Genomic DNA, 17,987 nt, shown 5'->3' with positions numbered 1-17,987 from the left:
TGGCTTTGGAGAATCATAGATGAGGAATCCATAGGAGGGAAATACATCGGAAAGAATATTACTGGGCCGTAATTTGTTGTTCCATTTTATTTGAATGCTGACATGTGTTGTGTGAAATTGCCACAACATACTTGGACACACCAAATTTATGACAGCACAGCAAAAAATGCATGACATTCGCCAAAACACATTCTCAATAAGTTCTAACATTACTGCTCCTTAACCACTGTCGAAATGTATTGCTATAAAGGATTGACTTCTTAATAGAGTTAAAGAAATCTTTTTTTTCTTGTTGATTAGTTCATTAAAAAAACGACTTCCTGGGAATACCAACACACCTTTGGCGGGGGCACATTATGCCACTTTCTGGACAATCCTCTGTGCTGGCAGACCACTACTGTGTTAACTGCCACAATATAAAAAACGAGTGAAATAAAACCGACTCTTGATGGAAGGATCCACGTTCATAACACATGCATAGAATTCCGCTCATGTGCCACTGTCAGGTATCCATTTTGAGAAAGAGCATTTCCTCTAGATTGGCATGGCCTATTCTCATTGTGCATCTTTGTCCCGATGATTAATTCAGGACATTCTAAAGTCAAAACTAAGAATGAGGCCCTGACATTTATTTTTTTATCAAGATTTCCCAGATTGAAGACTTGTTCAACACACTGATAAGTATTTCTCCTCGAACTGCGATGCTGCCATAGTTATGGAAGTTTCCCTCACTCATCTATAGGTCTGTTCTTTTTTGCAGATACAAGAGCAAAATGTAGGGTTGTTTATATTCTGCATGTTGGCGCTATCAAAATAATCTGTCTCAGAGTTTGGCAATCCACCCTGCACCCCCAACTCCCACACCCCTTTGCTGCATGAACTTCTAGAATGCGTTGATGCTGCCACACATGCCAAGCAATACTTCACAAGAAGCAATAGACCGTTTGGCTCTTGTTCACACCTGAGTGAAACAATGCTATTATGGACTTTACTGTAGCAAAAAACATAAAAGAATCCTAAACAGATTACCAAAGTAGGACAACTCCACATGCATAAAAGTAGGTGAAATACCCTCATCCTCCAAACGAATGTGTTTTCATCATAGGAGGAGGTCAAATATCTGCCATATTATCCTGGGATTGTGAAAATGCTCTAATTATGAGGGAGACCAAGTCTTTAATTTCCTTGGACAAGCAGTCTTCTCTGTGTCTTCTCTCCCTTTCAACTTAGATTCACAGCTAATATTTTAAAAAACTGCCGATCGGATCGCTGTAGCTCTTCCATGTCCAATCCTTGGAACTCCAATAGTTCTCAATACCAAGTTTGACTGTTCATTTAAGGGTCAAAACACTACACACCATGCTAGTGATACCGGTCTTCATTTAGGGTTTGACTCCTGAAATGTTAAAGTTTAGGTGTTAAATACAATTTGAATTTAACTTGTTTGTTGAAAGATCACAATATTGTCTTTGGTTGTTGGCTGCAGGATTGTGCATAACACACGCCCTGACCATGCCCCCTTTGTCAACATTGGGAAATAAGGGTGTGTCTGTCAGTTTCTGCTGTTGACAAAATTACATGTTCTTGGTTTTGCGGACAGGGAGTAGCTAATGGCACATTTTTAACTTATTCCCGCTGTTGCACCTGAGCATATAGGATTGTATGGAAGCCTTGAATTTTCCAGCGCAACACTTGTCTACATGTCTTCTTTTTGACAGTAACTGCTCCGATTACGTCTAGGATCCTATTTTTCTTATCTTGACTCTCATGACTGATTTTGACATTTCAGACTTAATTCTTTAATCTATTTTCTTCATGTAGGCTCACATTACTAATTTGGTATGGTCCAAAATGACAGGCTATCGGGATTTCCATACTTTAATGTATACCTGTGCTGCAGAGTTCGACTTCATGGAAGCACAGGTACGTTGGGGCGCTGTAGGGATAGATGTAAAATGTGTAGGTACTTTTTTCATTTATTTGATTTAATTTTCTGATTTTGACGAGCATTGTCTTTTAACAATAGCATCTTATTATAACATGTTTAGGTTACTTGCTACAACTGCCAATGATTATGGTACTCGCTTTTACTATGTTTAAAGCATATCTGATGCAGTATTACAAATGGAATTACCTGTAAGCAGATAAGCGATACTCTGCGGTCGTGCACTAGAATTGCATTGTTGTGTGGCTGTACGTATGATGATCAATGTTTTTTTTTTTTTTTTTTAAATTTTTTTTTATTTTTCATTTAGTTTGTACAAACTTTTTGAAAAAACAAAATTATATACAATGTTCCTCCCCTATCCCTCTCTAGGGTGCTTCAGTGGGTCTTTACAGTGCATTTTTCTTAGCAGAGTGTGGTGTTCCATGGCTTGTTACTTCTCTCCGACCTAGTTATTCTCTTTTTTCCATTACTCTGTTCGCTATAAATGATTTAATAATCCATTACCAATCCTTTATCTTGTTTTACTTCGCCTCTTCATCTCATCTCAGCACTTCGGAAGCACCCATTACTTTTTAGATTCTTTCTCTAATTTAATTCTCTTTTAGGAGGTTTTCAAGTATTTCCACGAAATATATCAACCCGAAGGTGTCTTTTTCACAAGGGTTGTGAAATTTTCGCCATAGATCCTCTCCACTTAAGGTGGCATATTTTCGCACTGTATGTCCTAAGTGTATAGATCTCTGATTTTTCAGGGCTTCACAGTACAGTGTTAGGTGTTTAAGGGTTTCTTGATGTTTATTACAGAAACGACACTTGAGTAATGCTTTCAAATTCCTCGTTCTTATTGCTCGGCTTACTCTGGTGTTTATTAAGTTCATACGAAATTTCATATAATTTGTTCGATGTCTTGCATTAGCTGATCTCATCAAATATTGAGGCAGTTGTTTTCGATCTTTGGCTTCTATAGCTGCATCTTCCATAAGTTTGTGGCGATTGCGATCATCAACTGTCGAGCACCAATCCTGTTCCCATAGTTTTTTCTTCACATAGTTCGGGTTGTTTCTCAGGGTGTCTTGATCAGTTCCCAGTTGTTCTAATTGCTTTTTACACCCGTCTGCCCATTTACATAGTAGAGTTTCTTTGTTGCCTTTCATAGCATTTTGTAAGATCTTAAATTGAGGCAAACATTCTACTGTGATGATTTTCCGATATATGGATAGCATGTTCCATAACACTCGGGCGTGCATGGATATTAAATTAAGTTCATATCTCAAACATGCACTCGAGATTCCTTTCTGTAAGTGCAGAACCCTCCTCCAGTATTGATTTTCTAGTTCTGGCCATAGAGTGGCAGACACTCCTAGGGCACATTCTGCTCCATAAATCAGTGATGGGATCACTTTTTGGTTGTAGTGGGCTATTACTGGTTGTAGTGAGAATTTCCCAAACTTTTTGTTTATTACTACTCCTTGACTTGCTAATTGTCTGCATTTTTGTTTAGCATTCTCTGCCCAAGGAGCATCGTTTATGTTACTATTAATCCAAACACCTAGGTATTTTGTCTTTTTTACACATCTTAAAATTTCGTTTCTCAGTCTCCACTTAGGGGTACTTTTTGTACTCCGTTTGTTGTTTCGTGTTAAATCTTGCAAAATTATTATTTCAGATTTTGTTGGATTGATTTTTAATTTATTTTGTTCTACGTATTTCTCTAAAGCTGCTAGTTTTCGAGTTAGTCCAATTGGTGTTAGGTCCAGTAATGCAATGTCATCTGCATATAGCATCCAGCTTATTGCCTGCCCATTTATTTTTGGTGGAAAAGAGTTTACAGCTGCTAGACTTTCGCCAATGTCAGATATAAAAAGTCCAAACAGCGTTGCTGCAAGCGGGCAGCCTTGTTTCACACCTTGGTTCATTTCGATTGGCTTGCTCAACGTTCCACTTGAATCAAGGCAGATTTTAATGACTGTGTCCGTGTGGAGTTCTTTTATAGGTTGTAATAGATTATCTGGGCACTTCCATTTCTTCATCTTTTCCCAGAGCATCCTTCGGTCGATGGTATCAAAAGCACTTGATAGATCGACAAATGCGACGTAGATCTTTTTATTTTGTCGAATTGCTTCCATTTTCAGAAAGTTCAGAATAGTTAGATTCAGCCCGCAGCCAACTCCTTTCACGAATCCAGTTTGCCGAAGATCGTATCTTTTGGTATCTTGGATCCAACGTAATAGTTGGTTTTGGAGCTGGGAGGCAAACATTTTTCCAACCACATCAAGCAGAGCTATCGGCCGATAATTTTTGGGGTCGGTTCGATCACCTTTTTTGAAAATTGGTACTACAATGGCACACCGCCAGGAGGAAGGTATTTGTTTCGTCTGGAGGATGGTTCGGAATAATAAGTAGCAGATATCTGCCCATAGTTCTGGGTGTTGTTTTAGGTGTTGATTTGTTAGACCATCTGGTCCTGGTGCTCTCGATGTGCTTAATTTTTGAATGTTTCTGTAGATTTCCTCTTTTTTTATTTCAATTGACCACTCATGCTCTGAAGATGGTGAAGTTGTTATATTGGGTTGTTTATTATTGAATGTTTCTGCGTAGTGTCTGTTCCATTGAGCTTCTGAGATCGTCGATTTCATGATGGCTCCCTGAGGTGTTGATGTGTTATTCATCAAGGCCCAAAAATCTATAGTCTTTCTTTTAGCAAGTACTTCCATCATAATTTCGGCATCTCTCTGTAACATGATGTGTTTGTGGCTGATTAGCCAGTTCTTATAGGTTTGTTTCAGATGTCTTATCCTGTTTTGATTATTTGTATTGGACTTGTTTTTAAACGTTCTCAGTGCTTTTTTCAGATTTTTTTTCTTTTCGTTAACTTCTGCATCCCATACATGGAGCTGTGTAAAATCTGGTCGTGCCTTAGTGTATTTTTTCTCTCGGTATATCTCTAATAGAGTTGTATACTCGATTTGTTCCATTTTTATTGTATTTTCGAGCGATTTCCTTAGTGAGATGATATTATTTTCACTCAATCTTAGCCTATTACGACCAGGACCTATTTCGAGTGTCAATAAATCTTTGACAGCTGATCTTCTGGGTTCGTTTGATTTCAAATACAGCTTTACTATGCTATGGTCACTAGTCTTCATTTCGATGATTTTAAGAGATAAGACCTCGCTTCTTAGGATTCCGTCTACGAAGATGTAGTCAATTGTTGAGTTTTGCGAAAGCCTTCTCCAGGTTGGATGGGCAGGAATGTCCCCTGGCGTATTGCCGTTCAGCAAGTGTAAGTCCCAAACTTTCATCTCTTGCATCCATCGTCTGGCTGCTTGTTCACCTTTAGTATTTTTTTCTTCAAGGGGATTATTTATAATAGACAGACAGTTTACGTTTAGGTCTCCACATACTAAGATGTTTATATCCTTTTCGTTCCTTTTGATATTACAAATTAATTCTGAGATGGTTTCCATAAAAATATCTAATAGAGTTGTTGCATGTTGCCAATATATATTAATCAGTATTACTACTTTATTTTTGTTCACGTCTTTCTCCGGTAGTTTCACTTTACACACTTGTATATATGGTGACACAGTAGTGTGAGATAGGATACGTAAACCACTTTTTACTTTGGCGAGAATTAACATTCCTGACATGGGTCGTCCCTTTTCCCCTTTAATTGCTCTGTTGAAGGCTATCTCAAAGCCGTCTGCTACTGGAGGTTCCAGTAGCCAAGTCTCTTGTAAACAGAGCAAGTCTATGTCCATCAGTTCATTAGATGTATTTTCAAATAGATGTGAGTGTCCTCGTGTGTTCCATGATGCGATACATATATTTCCAGTCTCCTTGATCTTTGGGCATTAGCTGTTTTTTGTGTTATTTATAGTTTTAGCAACCCATGACCAGTCCATGTCTTCCTTTTGTGAATTGATTGCTTTCTTAATTTTGGAGTATCTCTGCTCAGTCGATACTTCAACTAACTCTGTTTCTGTAGTTTGTGTTTTGTTAATGATGTGGCACTTAGAAGGAGCGTTTTTGTTTTTTGAGTATAATTCTTCAGCACGCTGCACTCTTTTATTCTCATTTTCAGGCTTATAGATTAGTACCAGTCCTTTATTCGTCGATTGATCTGCCTTCTGTGGATTCTGAATTTCATGTATATCGAATCCCATGGAGTTCAAAATGGTTCCAGCGTTTAAAAGCGAATCACAGATAATTTTAGAAGCTATATGCAGGATCACGCAGTCATTATTTATCTCATCCTCGAATTCTACTATTAGAATGTCATCAGAGGCCACAGTTCTTAGTTGTGGAATATGATGAAATAACTTCATCACATTATTCCTGTTCAAGAGGAGGTCATCTTTTTCTCTCATTATACGTTCTAAGCGCAACAGGTATTTTCCCATTTTCTTAGATCTTTGAACTTGTAGGCTATAATCAGGGCCATCAGCGTCGCTTGCTCGTGCGTTATACTGTACTTCCAGATATGTCGGTTTTTGCGGAATCCAATGGCTCTTTTGTAGCGATGATGGAACTTTTGAAGAATGTTCCGAGGAAGGTTTGAGATTATGATGGTATCCTTCTTTACGGTCAGCTTCTCTTATCAGGATAGGTTCAGTTAGTCCTTTATCCATTAGCTCCATTTTAGTCTCCAAGATCTCAAGATTTTGCTCATATTTCCACAGGTCCGAGTTTTTCGAGCTATGCTTTATCTCAGATTGTAAGAGTTTCTTGGTGGCCAGGGTTAGCGCTCTTTTAGCCTCAATTGTCATATATTCGGAGGAGATTTCCACTACGTTGTGTAATTTTGTGCCAGAGTGTTTGAGAGAATCACTGTTAGTATCTTTTTGTTGATATGCATGTGTCTCATGATCTGGGCAGCCAGGTTTGGAAGTAGAAGTGGTTCTACTAGCCGGCTGCTTTGTAAGAGTCGTCGTTTTAGGAAATACTTGGTTTTTTTCCCCTATATTGAGGTCAATGTTGATTGAGGCATCTGAGGGGGGCCTATCTTCAGGTATGGCTGAATCAGGAATTTCAATCCACTCATCTTGCTCATATGTTGAAAGATCTAAAAGTTCTTCAGAAATGCTCGCAGTTCTCACAGATTGATCGTTTGATGAGTCTTTTAAGTTTGGTTGCTCAGCTGGTATGGTGTTTTTCACTATACAAGGTTTGTCCTTCGTGGCGATTTCATCTAATTGTTTAGTGTTTATTGTAGAGCAGAGCCCTTTGATGTTCCTTAGGAATGATCGTACACTCGATCTACATTGGTTTTTTCTTTGTTTTTTCTTTATGTATTTTTTCTCAGTCATCTTGTCTTTCACTTTATTATTTAATGTTATTTCTGATTGTTTTGATCCAAATATTGGATACATCTCTTTTTGTATTGAATCTGGCTTTAAAGTAGAGACTGTCGCATCATAACCTTCAGTCCCAAGTATGGAGTTCATAAGATCTTGTGTCTCGGGTTCTTTGACGCCTTGTCCTGATTGAGAAGTTGAGACGGCCATGTCCGTTATACACTTGTTTATAGGATTTGCTGACATTAAATCCTCATCTCTGTCAGAAGGAACGGCCTGCATTTGAGGTAGGTATGATTTGTTATTTACTTCACACTTTTGTGGAGTATCTTTTAGTTGTCTGGTAAGCGTAGTCTTTTTTTCGCTACTACAGAATCTTTTTCTCTCATTTGGGCAGATGACAGCTTCCCGTAATCGTTTGGATTTTTGTGTGCATTTCCTCGGGGAAGCATTAGCATCTCTTTTTTCACATCTCGTCTCATGGGTAATTATCTCTGCGTTTAGGCTAGTGTCTAGGATCAAAATTCGGGCCTCATAATCTATTGCATTGCTCGCAGTAGGATCCTGTGTTTTATCATCGTTCTGCTCTGTAATCTCTTTAGGTATCATTGATTTGAGAGCAGGATTTGATTTATGTTGTTGCAGCAGTGTTATAGCTTCTCGAGCTACTTCGGCAAACAGTCGTTTATCCATCGCACTATTTTTGGTTTGGTCCACAATGGTCTTAATGTATGCATCAGCTCTTAGATGGTCATCAGTCCAAGTTTGTTTCATCCAATTTAGATCTTGATCCACATTGATAATTTTCGAGTTCAATAAGGCTATGAGAGTGGTTTGATCTTTAATATTCTCATTCAGTTGTTCGTACAGTTTGATATATGGCGACATTGAAATCGTATGAGCAGCCATTATGAGTGTATTTAGTTCTCTCGTAATTTCTTTTGCCATCAGTTCTGCCATGTTTGATATTTGGGTATTCTGTTTATTACTTTTCTGAGATCTTATTCGAGAGAGTCTAGATTTTTTCTTACGTGGATTTGATTTTTTCTTAGATCGAGTATCTGGCTGTATATTTATTATAGACGGTGGACCATAAATTTCCAATCCAGTGAAGCGAGAACCGGCTAGCTCTTTCATCTGTGAACCTTTTTTGTGATGTTATGATATGGTCACTAAAATCATCACTGATGGATTCTGTACGTTTCCTTTTCATCACTGGTTTTAACCAAGGTTTGGAGAATTCGTTTGGGTTTTGTGAGCCAGATGGGAGACTGCAGACGTGCTCCTCACAGGTCGAGGCTTCCTCTAATGGGTGCGCTTGTTCCAAGGGGTTGCAGAATCCAGTCGATGATATTTCCGTACTGCAGTCTACACGACTCCTGTCTGCTAGGACCATCAAGCTGCGTCGGTCACAGTTCTTCTTGCCGTATGGTGGATAGTCCAGAGCAGATCCAGGACTAAACCGTGTTGTCAGAACGATTTCCTCAGGAACAGCATCAATCAGTGGTGTTTTTCTGAAGAACTCGGTGTGGGGGGCGATCTCGCCACATTTCCTTTCAACCATCTGGGGAATTTTGTTGGGGTTATGTAAAGGTCCGGCAGGCTGTTTGTCGTTAGGTTCACAGTCATCGTTAGTCATACTACTAGTACTGCCTGTAGCTTCTATGCAGTTCGTCATGCCTCCGCTAGTGATATCATCGACGGCGGTATTCATCTCTTGTACGTCTTTGTCTAAATCGATTATCGTTCCGGCCATGCTTGAGAGAGATTTAGTGCGCAGCAGTTCATTACCTTTCTCTGCATTAACCATTGTGTTGTCCAATCGTGTGTTTGTAGATGCATAATTGGCTGTTACAGAGTCCAAAGATGCCCTAAGAGCATCATCAGTCACAGCCGCATAAGTTATATTGGGCTCTGTTTGCAATGTTTTTAGTGTAGTCAGAGACGGAGGAGTTGGCGTTGCTAGTGGATATAGGTCAGTCCTACGCAAAGCTAAAGTGCTATCCTGACAATCAGAAAAGTTCTCAGAGTCTATAGAAGTAGAGGAAGCACAGTTCTTTTTACGGAACTTGCAGCGACTTACCATTTGCTCCATTTGTTCCAAGCGCGGGTCAGTGGAATCACAGCCGCCTGCAGCCAAGAAGCGTCGTTGCCGCCGTGTGAGCGGATAAGTGACATCTTCCTCTCCTTGATACACCACTACATTGTCCAAGTTGATCCCCAAGGGGCCAGGGTCTAAGGTGTTCATCACCGAAGTCGTAGGGATCACGTAGAAATTGAAAAAGTAAAAAATAAAAAATAGGAGAAAAAAAGTAAATGCACTGAAAAACGCGTTCAGGCGTAAAACACAGATGGAGCTTCAAGGGAGAAAAAGCAAGCTGAGTTTCGGCACAGGTGAAGGCAGAGACCGTGGTAGCTCCCAGCTCCCCAGGCGCTCCAGGCACCCCAGGCAACGCTGCCAACACTCAGCGTCACTCCGCGTCGCTCCGCGACCTGTGCTGGGTCTATGAAGGTAAAAACGACTTCCTTTCACAACGAGGTAGACAGGCAGCAAAGCAGAGTTCCCAACACTGCCAACACTCAGCGTCACTCCGATCAATGTTAACCATCATAATAGTGCTGTTTTCTGGCTTGATTAAGGAATCGTTTCTTGTGCACTAAATTCCTGTCTAGCCCCTCTTCTCTTTACTTTCTCACACTTTTTACACAGTGCTTGGCTGAATGAGTTTGAGTTGTCTTACATTATATCAGATCCCAAAGTATCATGTTTTTTTTAACATTCTGACACTGTTGAACGTTTATTTGTTTTTTAAAAAGTGTTAAAAAAACCTTTTATTGCCAAAGCTTTTCAGGCATCTTCACTACTGCAATAGTGACTAATTTACCATAGCTATTTTGAAAATGGAAAGAACCCCAATTAGAAACCAATGCACTTGAGCTTTACAGGCCGATTCATGGAATTAATGTGCGCTGAAAATTCCCGCGCAAGCGTACGAAAGTGTGCGAATCGCAGCGTAAGTGTAAAAATCGCAGCGAAACCCGCGCACAGCGATTCATGGAAGTCCGTGCGCGTGTAAATCCATGGATGTGCGCTAAAATCTTGCGTGGCGCACACGTCATGAAACAGTGAAGGCTATGCGCACAGCAAAATCGCACTTAGCGCAGCGCACACAACAAAAGTAGGCATAACACGCGGAATGGGGAACAACACATGACAATGTGGGCGTTACGGGGGAAGTACAGGAGGCAAATGCGCGGAACGCGCGCCTACAACACGTATTCATGGAATCGAACGGGGCTAACGTGTGCGCCAAAAAAGACGCGCTAATCCGGAAACACGTACGCCAGCAGCAAGCAGGCATATGTGGACCCGCGCAGCATAAAAGTGCGCGCAAACAACAAACAAGCTCAGACGCTACAATGAATATACCGTTCCTCGCAGCAGTGGTCGTGGGATACCACAGGAGGAGGAGGAGGATAGTCAGGGCCAGAATTTTTACACCCAGAACCAGCCTTTTTGGGATGCCTGATGACCAGGTGTATGGGAGGTACAGGTTTCCACCTCACATAATACTTGTCCTGGTCAGTGAGTGGGAGGATGACTTCACATCACCCGCCCTGTGCTCCCAAGCACTGAGCCCTTGGAAAAGGTGCTCAATGTACTGCACTTCTTGGCTATTGGGTCATTTCAGCGGACAAGTGCGATAGTGTGGGGGGTGTCACAGGCCACGCAGTCACGCTGCCTACACCAGGTCTTGGCCATCATGACTGCACGCCCCTCAGTCCGCAGGCACATATACCTACACCTGCAGAAAGGCAGGCTGTTGCCCAGGATTTTTATGGGGTGGCACACTTCCCCAAAGTGCTAGGTGCCATTGATTGCACCCATGTGGCTCTACGTCCTCCCAGGGCATCAGAGCACATCTATAGAAACTGCAAGCACTGGCATTCCATCAACGTGCAGGTAGTATGTGATGCCAAGGGAATCATCACCTCAGTATATGCCAACTATCCAGGGTCCACCCATGACAGTTTCATATACAGAATGTCAACCCTAAACCGGGACCTAGAAGCTGGGCCGCATGGCGATACATGGCTGCTTGGTGAGTATAAATGCCACTGCACATGCCTGCATGTCAGATTCTGAGTAATGTCACAACCCCACTAATGATACCAATCATCACCTCCCCAGGGGACAGTGCCTACCCTCTGAGCACCCACATGATGGCGCCAATTCGGAACCCCACCACACCACCCGAGGTAAGATATAACACAGCCCATATTGCAACCCGTGGCATAGTGGAGCGCACATTCGGAGTGCTCAAGTCACGCTTTCGCTCCCTTGACCGTTCTGGTGGGCAGCTGCTATACGCTCCCCCAGTAGTGTGCAGAATCATAGTGGCAGCATGTGTCCTGCACAAAGTTACAACACGCCGGGGCCTGCCGGTGGACATGGCGGTGCCCCCACATCCCCAACCACATGCACGGCTGCTGCGCATGGGAGGGGAAAGGGCACGTGGTGAGGCAGCCCGTACGCAGCTGGTGGCTAATTACTTCACCTAAAATCACACCCCTGTGGAGTGCACACAGCCCTGGCACATACCAGCTGACAATCAATGATGATGACATAAGGGACAGTCAACTGTCACAACCATACCAGCCTGAGATTGGTCACCTGGAAGTGTTACATTGTGTGCATCCCTACCTACCCAAAGACAACCAATGCTGTGTCATTAAAAGACATACATTCATGCTGCATGAATGACTACCCCCTACCAAAATACAACATGAAAATAGCGCCATGTTACACAACCCCTCCCAATCTCCGCCACCCAACCCACCATGGCATGTCATGAAATGTGAAAGCAAACAAAGCAATGCACAAGACCTGACACAAGTGTCACAAAGTACACTGTCCCAAATGGATACAGCCCACAGACAATATGCACCCAGTAATCAATAACAAACAGCACACATGACCAAATACTTAACACCAACACAATACATCAACACAGCATGAAACATTGCAAAAACATGACAGTACAAAGTCAAAGTAGTGGTAGTCTTACAACCTGAATAAGCCAGCACATCGACCCCTTCCAACTGCAGAGTGTTGCTGCCACGCAAATGTGTCAGTGTACTGCATACAACATGAACTCCATCTGCAAAGGAGACGGCCTTGTGAAGACATGAAGAAGGTACCTGCAAATTTTGAGGAAGACATGGATGCACAAGCACATATCAATACACCATGCAGTGTTCAATACAACAATAATACACACTAGGGATGTCCACACAGTATTGACTACAGACTGCCCACACAGCTCATGGGAGCCCAATGTCACTGTGTAAGTCACTGTCACTTGGTCACACCCTTTGCAAGCCCATGGAAACGGGAAGCAGGAGGGGTGTGTGTGTCACGAACCCAAGCATCTAACCCAAACTCAGGACAAGCCTGCATGTGCCCTGCCGGAATACACAGTGGATGCCCACGGGAGCCACACAAGGCAACACACTGTAAAAAAAAAAAGAAAGAAAAAATCAAAAATGGTCATGTGGGGGCCAGGGGGGAAGGCCACCCAGGAGGTTCGAGGACAGGGTGCACACCAACACCCACCTGCGTGGATGTTGGGGAAAAAAATACCTCCAGGGGCTCATGGCCTGCACGGCTATGCCATTGTGGGAAAACTGCTGTCGGTCTCTTCACCCTCTGCTGCTGCATCAGGAGGTGGTGGTGCAATGGGAGGCAGCCCACGCAAAGCCCTGGTATGGTCCTCCATGGCAGCAAGCATGCGGGTCTGGAAGGTCTGATTCTGGAGGATGTTAGTGCGGAGATCCCCCCGTATCACCTCACGGGTTGCCTGCATTTCTGTACGTATGGCCTCGCGTGATGCCTGGCTCTCCTCACGGGTTGCCTGCAGCTCAGCTGAGAGCAAACGTGTGAGCTGCTCCAGCTGCTGTTCTGCCCTGAAATTTCGGGAAGCCTCAAGTTCAAGCAGAGTCTCCCTGATGTTATGGAGTTCTACCCTCAGGGCTTCCCTGTGGCCATGTGACTCTATTGATATGGCTTCGCGCAGAGTCTCCAGTGCCACCCGTCGGTCCCTGGTGGACGCCAACATGTCTTCCCTGTGTGATTGGCAAATGGAGTCTGTTGCCTGCTGTTGTTGCTCCATCTGCCTTTCAGGGGGGATAATGGAAGTGGCCACCCTCTCTATTGCCTGAGCCATCATTTCAATTGATGCTGCCTGTTGGGTTGCCATACCGTACATGGAGTTTTCCCATACAGTATTGCCTGGTGGCGCACGGCCACCGCGTCGGCGGGCACCCCACCTGTTTGGTGCAAGGCGATCTGCACCTTGCTGTGCTGGCACTGCCTGAGGCTGCAGGACTCCATTCCCCCTCTGATCTGCTGGCCCAGGAACAGGATCAGATGTTGTGAAGTGTGACCCTGCATCTGTAACCGCCAAAGACGGACCTACCAACACTGACATCCCCATAGAGGGTTCTACCCCTGGTGCAGGTGGGCTGGACAGAACAGAATCCCTGCCAGAAGCACTCACCTGCGACAGCACATAAGTCTCATCAGACGATTCAGCACCTGAATAGAGGTCTGGGGAGGTGCACCCAGAGGCACCCCTGGACAGAATGGTCTGCAGTAAGATTGGGTTTTCACCCACCACCACACCACGTCCTCCACTGGTGCTCGGTCGTGGCTGAGATCCCTCCTGGGTCTGCACCATCTCCTCAACCTCACCAGCATTTAGTGCGTCATCACCTGCAAAAACATGAAATACAACAAATGCAAACAGGCATGAGCACCATAGCACACACATAGGCCTGACAAGACAGAGATCCTGTACATGATTTACACATGTCCCACATGTCTATAACCCTGGCATGCATGCACTGTCAATGAGTTGGAAGGGGATGCAAAAAGCAGACACTGAGGACACCAAGATGGAAAAGCAACACACTTGCTGCATGGTGGGTAGAACTGGCATCACACATTAGCCTGAGTGGCATTTCCAATACACATACATGACACATGCCAGCACACAGATGGCATGTAGCACAGCCATGGTACATTACACAACTACAGCGATATGTCAGTGAATGAGTATTGTCACCCATCCATGAGAGATGGACATGATGAGATGAACAATGCTAAATAGTGTGGCAAAAGATGCCTGTGCCACACACTGAAACACATCCAGTGTACAATAATACAGTGATTGTAGGCAGATGTACACATCAATGGTTGGTCACTTTAACATGACAGAAAACAACTATCATGTTCCACATTCAAACAGGCCCCACAAATTAATGTGAGCAGGCCAATACTCAATCAGCCTGAATGGTCTAATAATTCACATAACAAGGCAAAAAATGTGGGCCAATGTGGGGTGTAATCAATGACAGAAGCATGTAACATATGTAGCATTAGTGCTGAAAAATGCGTAGCAAAATGGGAGAATTGAAACAATCAGCCAGAATGAACACTGAAAAAATCTGAACAATGTTGTTGCAAGATGACAGGTCAAGGGCAACTGCAGTAATGTGGCGCTAATTGGCTACTGTGGGCAGAAGGGATACTGTCATACCCAAATCCAAGGCACGTGAATGTATTGGAGGAAGCACATGGGTGACCCATACCACTCTGGAGTACACACCCTCACCTGGCACTCAATCAGAACCCGTCACCCAAACAACATACACATGGATTACACACACATGCATGGGCACTCACCGGACAATGCATCGTAATCAGGTAGGTCTCCCACGCCTTGGATCTGTTCCTCTGTGACGAAGGTTCCAGCAACAGACTCATGTTCAGTGAGTTGGTTGTCCTCTGGTGGAGACCCACCGCCAGTCACCAGAGTAGAGGCATGATTTGAGGCCAGCTTGTTCTTTGCGCTGCGTTTCAGGTCATTCCACCGCTTGTAGCAATCATCAGCTGTGCGCCTCACAACTCCAAGGGCACTAATGTGGTCCGTGATGGTCTGCCAGTGTGCCCTACGTTGACCAGGTGTGGTCTTGCACCCTGCAGTCACCACCATTTTGCGGCTATGTTCCGACACATAGGCCACAAGTGCATCAAGTTCGCCGTCATTAAAGCTAGGCTTCCTCGACGTGCCAGATTGTGTAGCCGTGTCTGGGGTCTCAGTCTGTAGTGCCAGAGCACCCTTCTTCTTTTTCAAAGGTGGTGCGGATCCTGAGTTGCTTACGCCGCTCTGGTCAGTAGGGGCAGAAGTGCCGGTGGACTGTGTGCTAGGAGTGTGCGAAGGCACAATGACCATAGGTCTTGGTGCAGGCATTGGCTGCAGGGTGATGTTGGCAGGGTCAACGCCTGCCTGGTGGACCTGGACCGACACTGTCCCGGCTGGGAGACTCAGAGCTGGGGTGGATAGAGCTGCAGCTGCCCCTGCAGCCTCCCCACCCTGCCTACTTGGGGCAGCAGATCCACGTGGCCTGGTGACAACAACTTGCACCACCACACGTGGTTTAGACTTGCTGACCTGGAAGTCAGCCTGGGAGTCTCCCTGTGCCGGTTCAGGTGCCACAATGGGCCGGTCCAACAAGGGGTGAGCTGGGATGATGTCAGCTACGTTTCCCACAACCATGGGGTGGTGGGACATGGGTGTCCCTGATTGGTCCTCCACACATGGGGGTCTAGGGGCACCCTGCAAATCCTGGCCACGTCCCCTACCATGCCCACCACGCCCACCTTTTAAAGGTCGGCCACCTTTGCCACCATGGCACTGATGTTGTTGTGCGTATGGGAGTAGCAGTAAACTATTGTCCTGGGCAATTGGAGGTGAAAGGGGTAGGGTACTAGATGGAATTCCTACTCTAGTGCTCTAGCAAGGCTGTCTGTGACCCCTGGGGGAAGATGACGGGTCACGCAACGCACAGGCACCCCGAAAACAAAAATGAACGTGCACACAACCCCTCGTAGACCACGTGCGTGGAAAAATGAACCCGCACTACGCGGTGGCACTAAGAAAACACAAAAATAAGCATACGCGTAATACACGCAGCCTACAATGACCTCTGAAGGGGTACGCGACATACGGGGCAAGCACAGTTGGTAAATACGTGTGTGACTCACTGTATGCCTGGAAAAAGAACGTGAAAAAGACGCGCGTGTGCGCGTTGGCAACTCCCCCGCCAAAAGAAGAATTGTACGCTGTCTGAGGAAACAGGACAAAAGAAGAAGTGAACGCTGTTTGAGGAAACAGGGCCAACCAAAAAATTGAATGCTGTCGGAGGTAACCGGGAGTACGAACTTGAAACGCTGTGAAGTAATCGCGTGTGAACTGACAAGAAGTACAAAATTCACCCACTCGCTCTCCACGAAAAGCACATACAAGTAAATGGCGTCCTACACCTACCTTTTAAACTGCCCCACACGTACAACGTCACTTACCCGTGCACGCGCTAAGGCCCTTTCCTCCAATTACACGAGCTGACACTCGGACGTGCAGTTTTTGCACGTGTACGATGAACATGCACCCGTGTTCAGGGAAACGCCCTTGCGCGTCACGTCACAGACGCGCTTATGCGCTAAAGGGCCTTTGGTCCAATGAATTTGCGTACGTGCGGTGTATTCAAGTGCTGATTCACTATGCCCACGTCACGAGGGAAACGCCCGCGCGCGTAATGTCACAGACTTGTGTAGGCCCTTTCTTCGGATTACACGCATTCACATGCATACGTGCAATTTTTTCACGCGCGCTGAACCACTATGCCCACGTCACAATGGAAACGCCCACGCCCCTAACGTCACAGACGCGCTTACGCGCTAAGGGCCAATCCTCGAATTACACGCAGACGTGCAAGATTTTCACGTGCCAAATCACTCCTTATCAAGCTGGCCACGCAACAACACACGGAAGACCACGCTCCTGCCCAGAAGGCCGAATTACTACCCCCAGAACCCCGAGCACACTCCCACCTGCCATCTGCTGCTGCCTGCCTGCTGCCCACGTGCCCTGCTATTTGGTGCCTGCACATCAGCCAGGGTTCCAGTTGCTGTGTCCACCCCTGCTGGAACAGAAGACTCCGGACTGGGATACCATCGCTCCACAGCCCAGCCCCAGGACCCAGTTGCCCACCCATGCCTGGCTCGGGGGTCGCCATGTCGGGGCAAACACCATCTGAGACCACTGGCGACCCCCGCCAGAGAGGCAGAGGGCCACCAGCTTCAGTGTGAAGGAAGTTGGTGTCCTGGTGGAGCATGTCCTGGGGCATTTTGATGCTCTCTTCGGAACATCACGTGCCAACAAGGAAGGATGGGAGAGGATCTGGGACAACGTAGTGGTTGCCATCAACGCGGAGGGGGTGGCAACCCGCGACATCAAGCACGTCAAGAAGCGCTGGGAGGACTTCAGGTCCAGGACCCTCTACAATGCCCGGCACCTCGCGGAGGGGGGCCAGGTCAGCATGAGTGACATCCAGATGAGGGTCCTGGAATGCGTATGCCCAGCGCTCCACGGCCAGATCCTTCGGATGAAGACCCGTCTGGAGTTGAGCGGTAAGTGGCCAAGCATTGGTGTGTGAGACAGGGCATGTTGCAGTGTACTGGTAGTCTGATACTTGCCTGTATGTGTGACATAGGCCATGTATGGATGTGTGTGTGCAGGGACATCATGGTCATGCATGTGAGACCAGTAATGTGTGAACCACATGGTTGGTGCATGTGTTAAAATGCAACATGGGGAGCTGTATGCCAAATGCACACA

At 45.2% G+C, this 17,987-nt stretch overlaps 1 protein-coding gene across 3 annotated transcripts in view; it reads left to right on the top strand.

Moving 5' to 3' along the window:
- The window catches only part of DPY19L1 (dpy-19 like C-mannosyltransferase 1), a 2,006,077-nt gene that overhangs the window by 1,089,663 nt on the left and 898,427 nt on the right, over positions 1-17,987 (top strand). For all 3 annotated transcript variants that reach the window (XM_069613244.1, XM_069613243.1, XM_069613242.1), the window contains one exon: positions 1,822-1,923. In XM_069613244.1, the coding sequence (XP_069469345.1) occupies positions 1,822-1,923 (102 nt within the window). The remainder of the gene's footprint in view (positions 1-1,821; positions 1,924-17,987) is intronic.

Source organism: Ambystoma mexicanum, chromosome 5p (genome assembly GCF_040938575.1).
Source record: "Ambystoma mexicanum isolate Mex_15411 chromosome 5p, UKY_AmexF1_1, whole genome shotgun sequence".
NCBI classification, from domain to species: Eukaryota; Metazoa; Chordata; class Amphibia; order Caudata; family Ambystomatidae; genus Ambystoma; species Ambystoma mexicanum.
The sequence above is the reverse complement of the archived record's forward strand: the minus strand, read 5'-3'. Positions and strand labels throughout refer to the sequence as shown.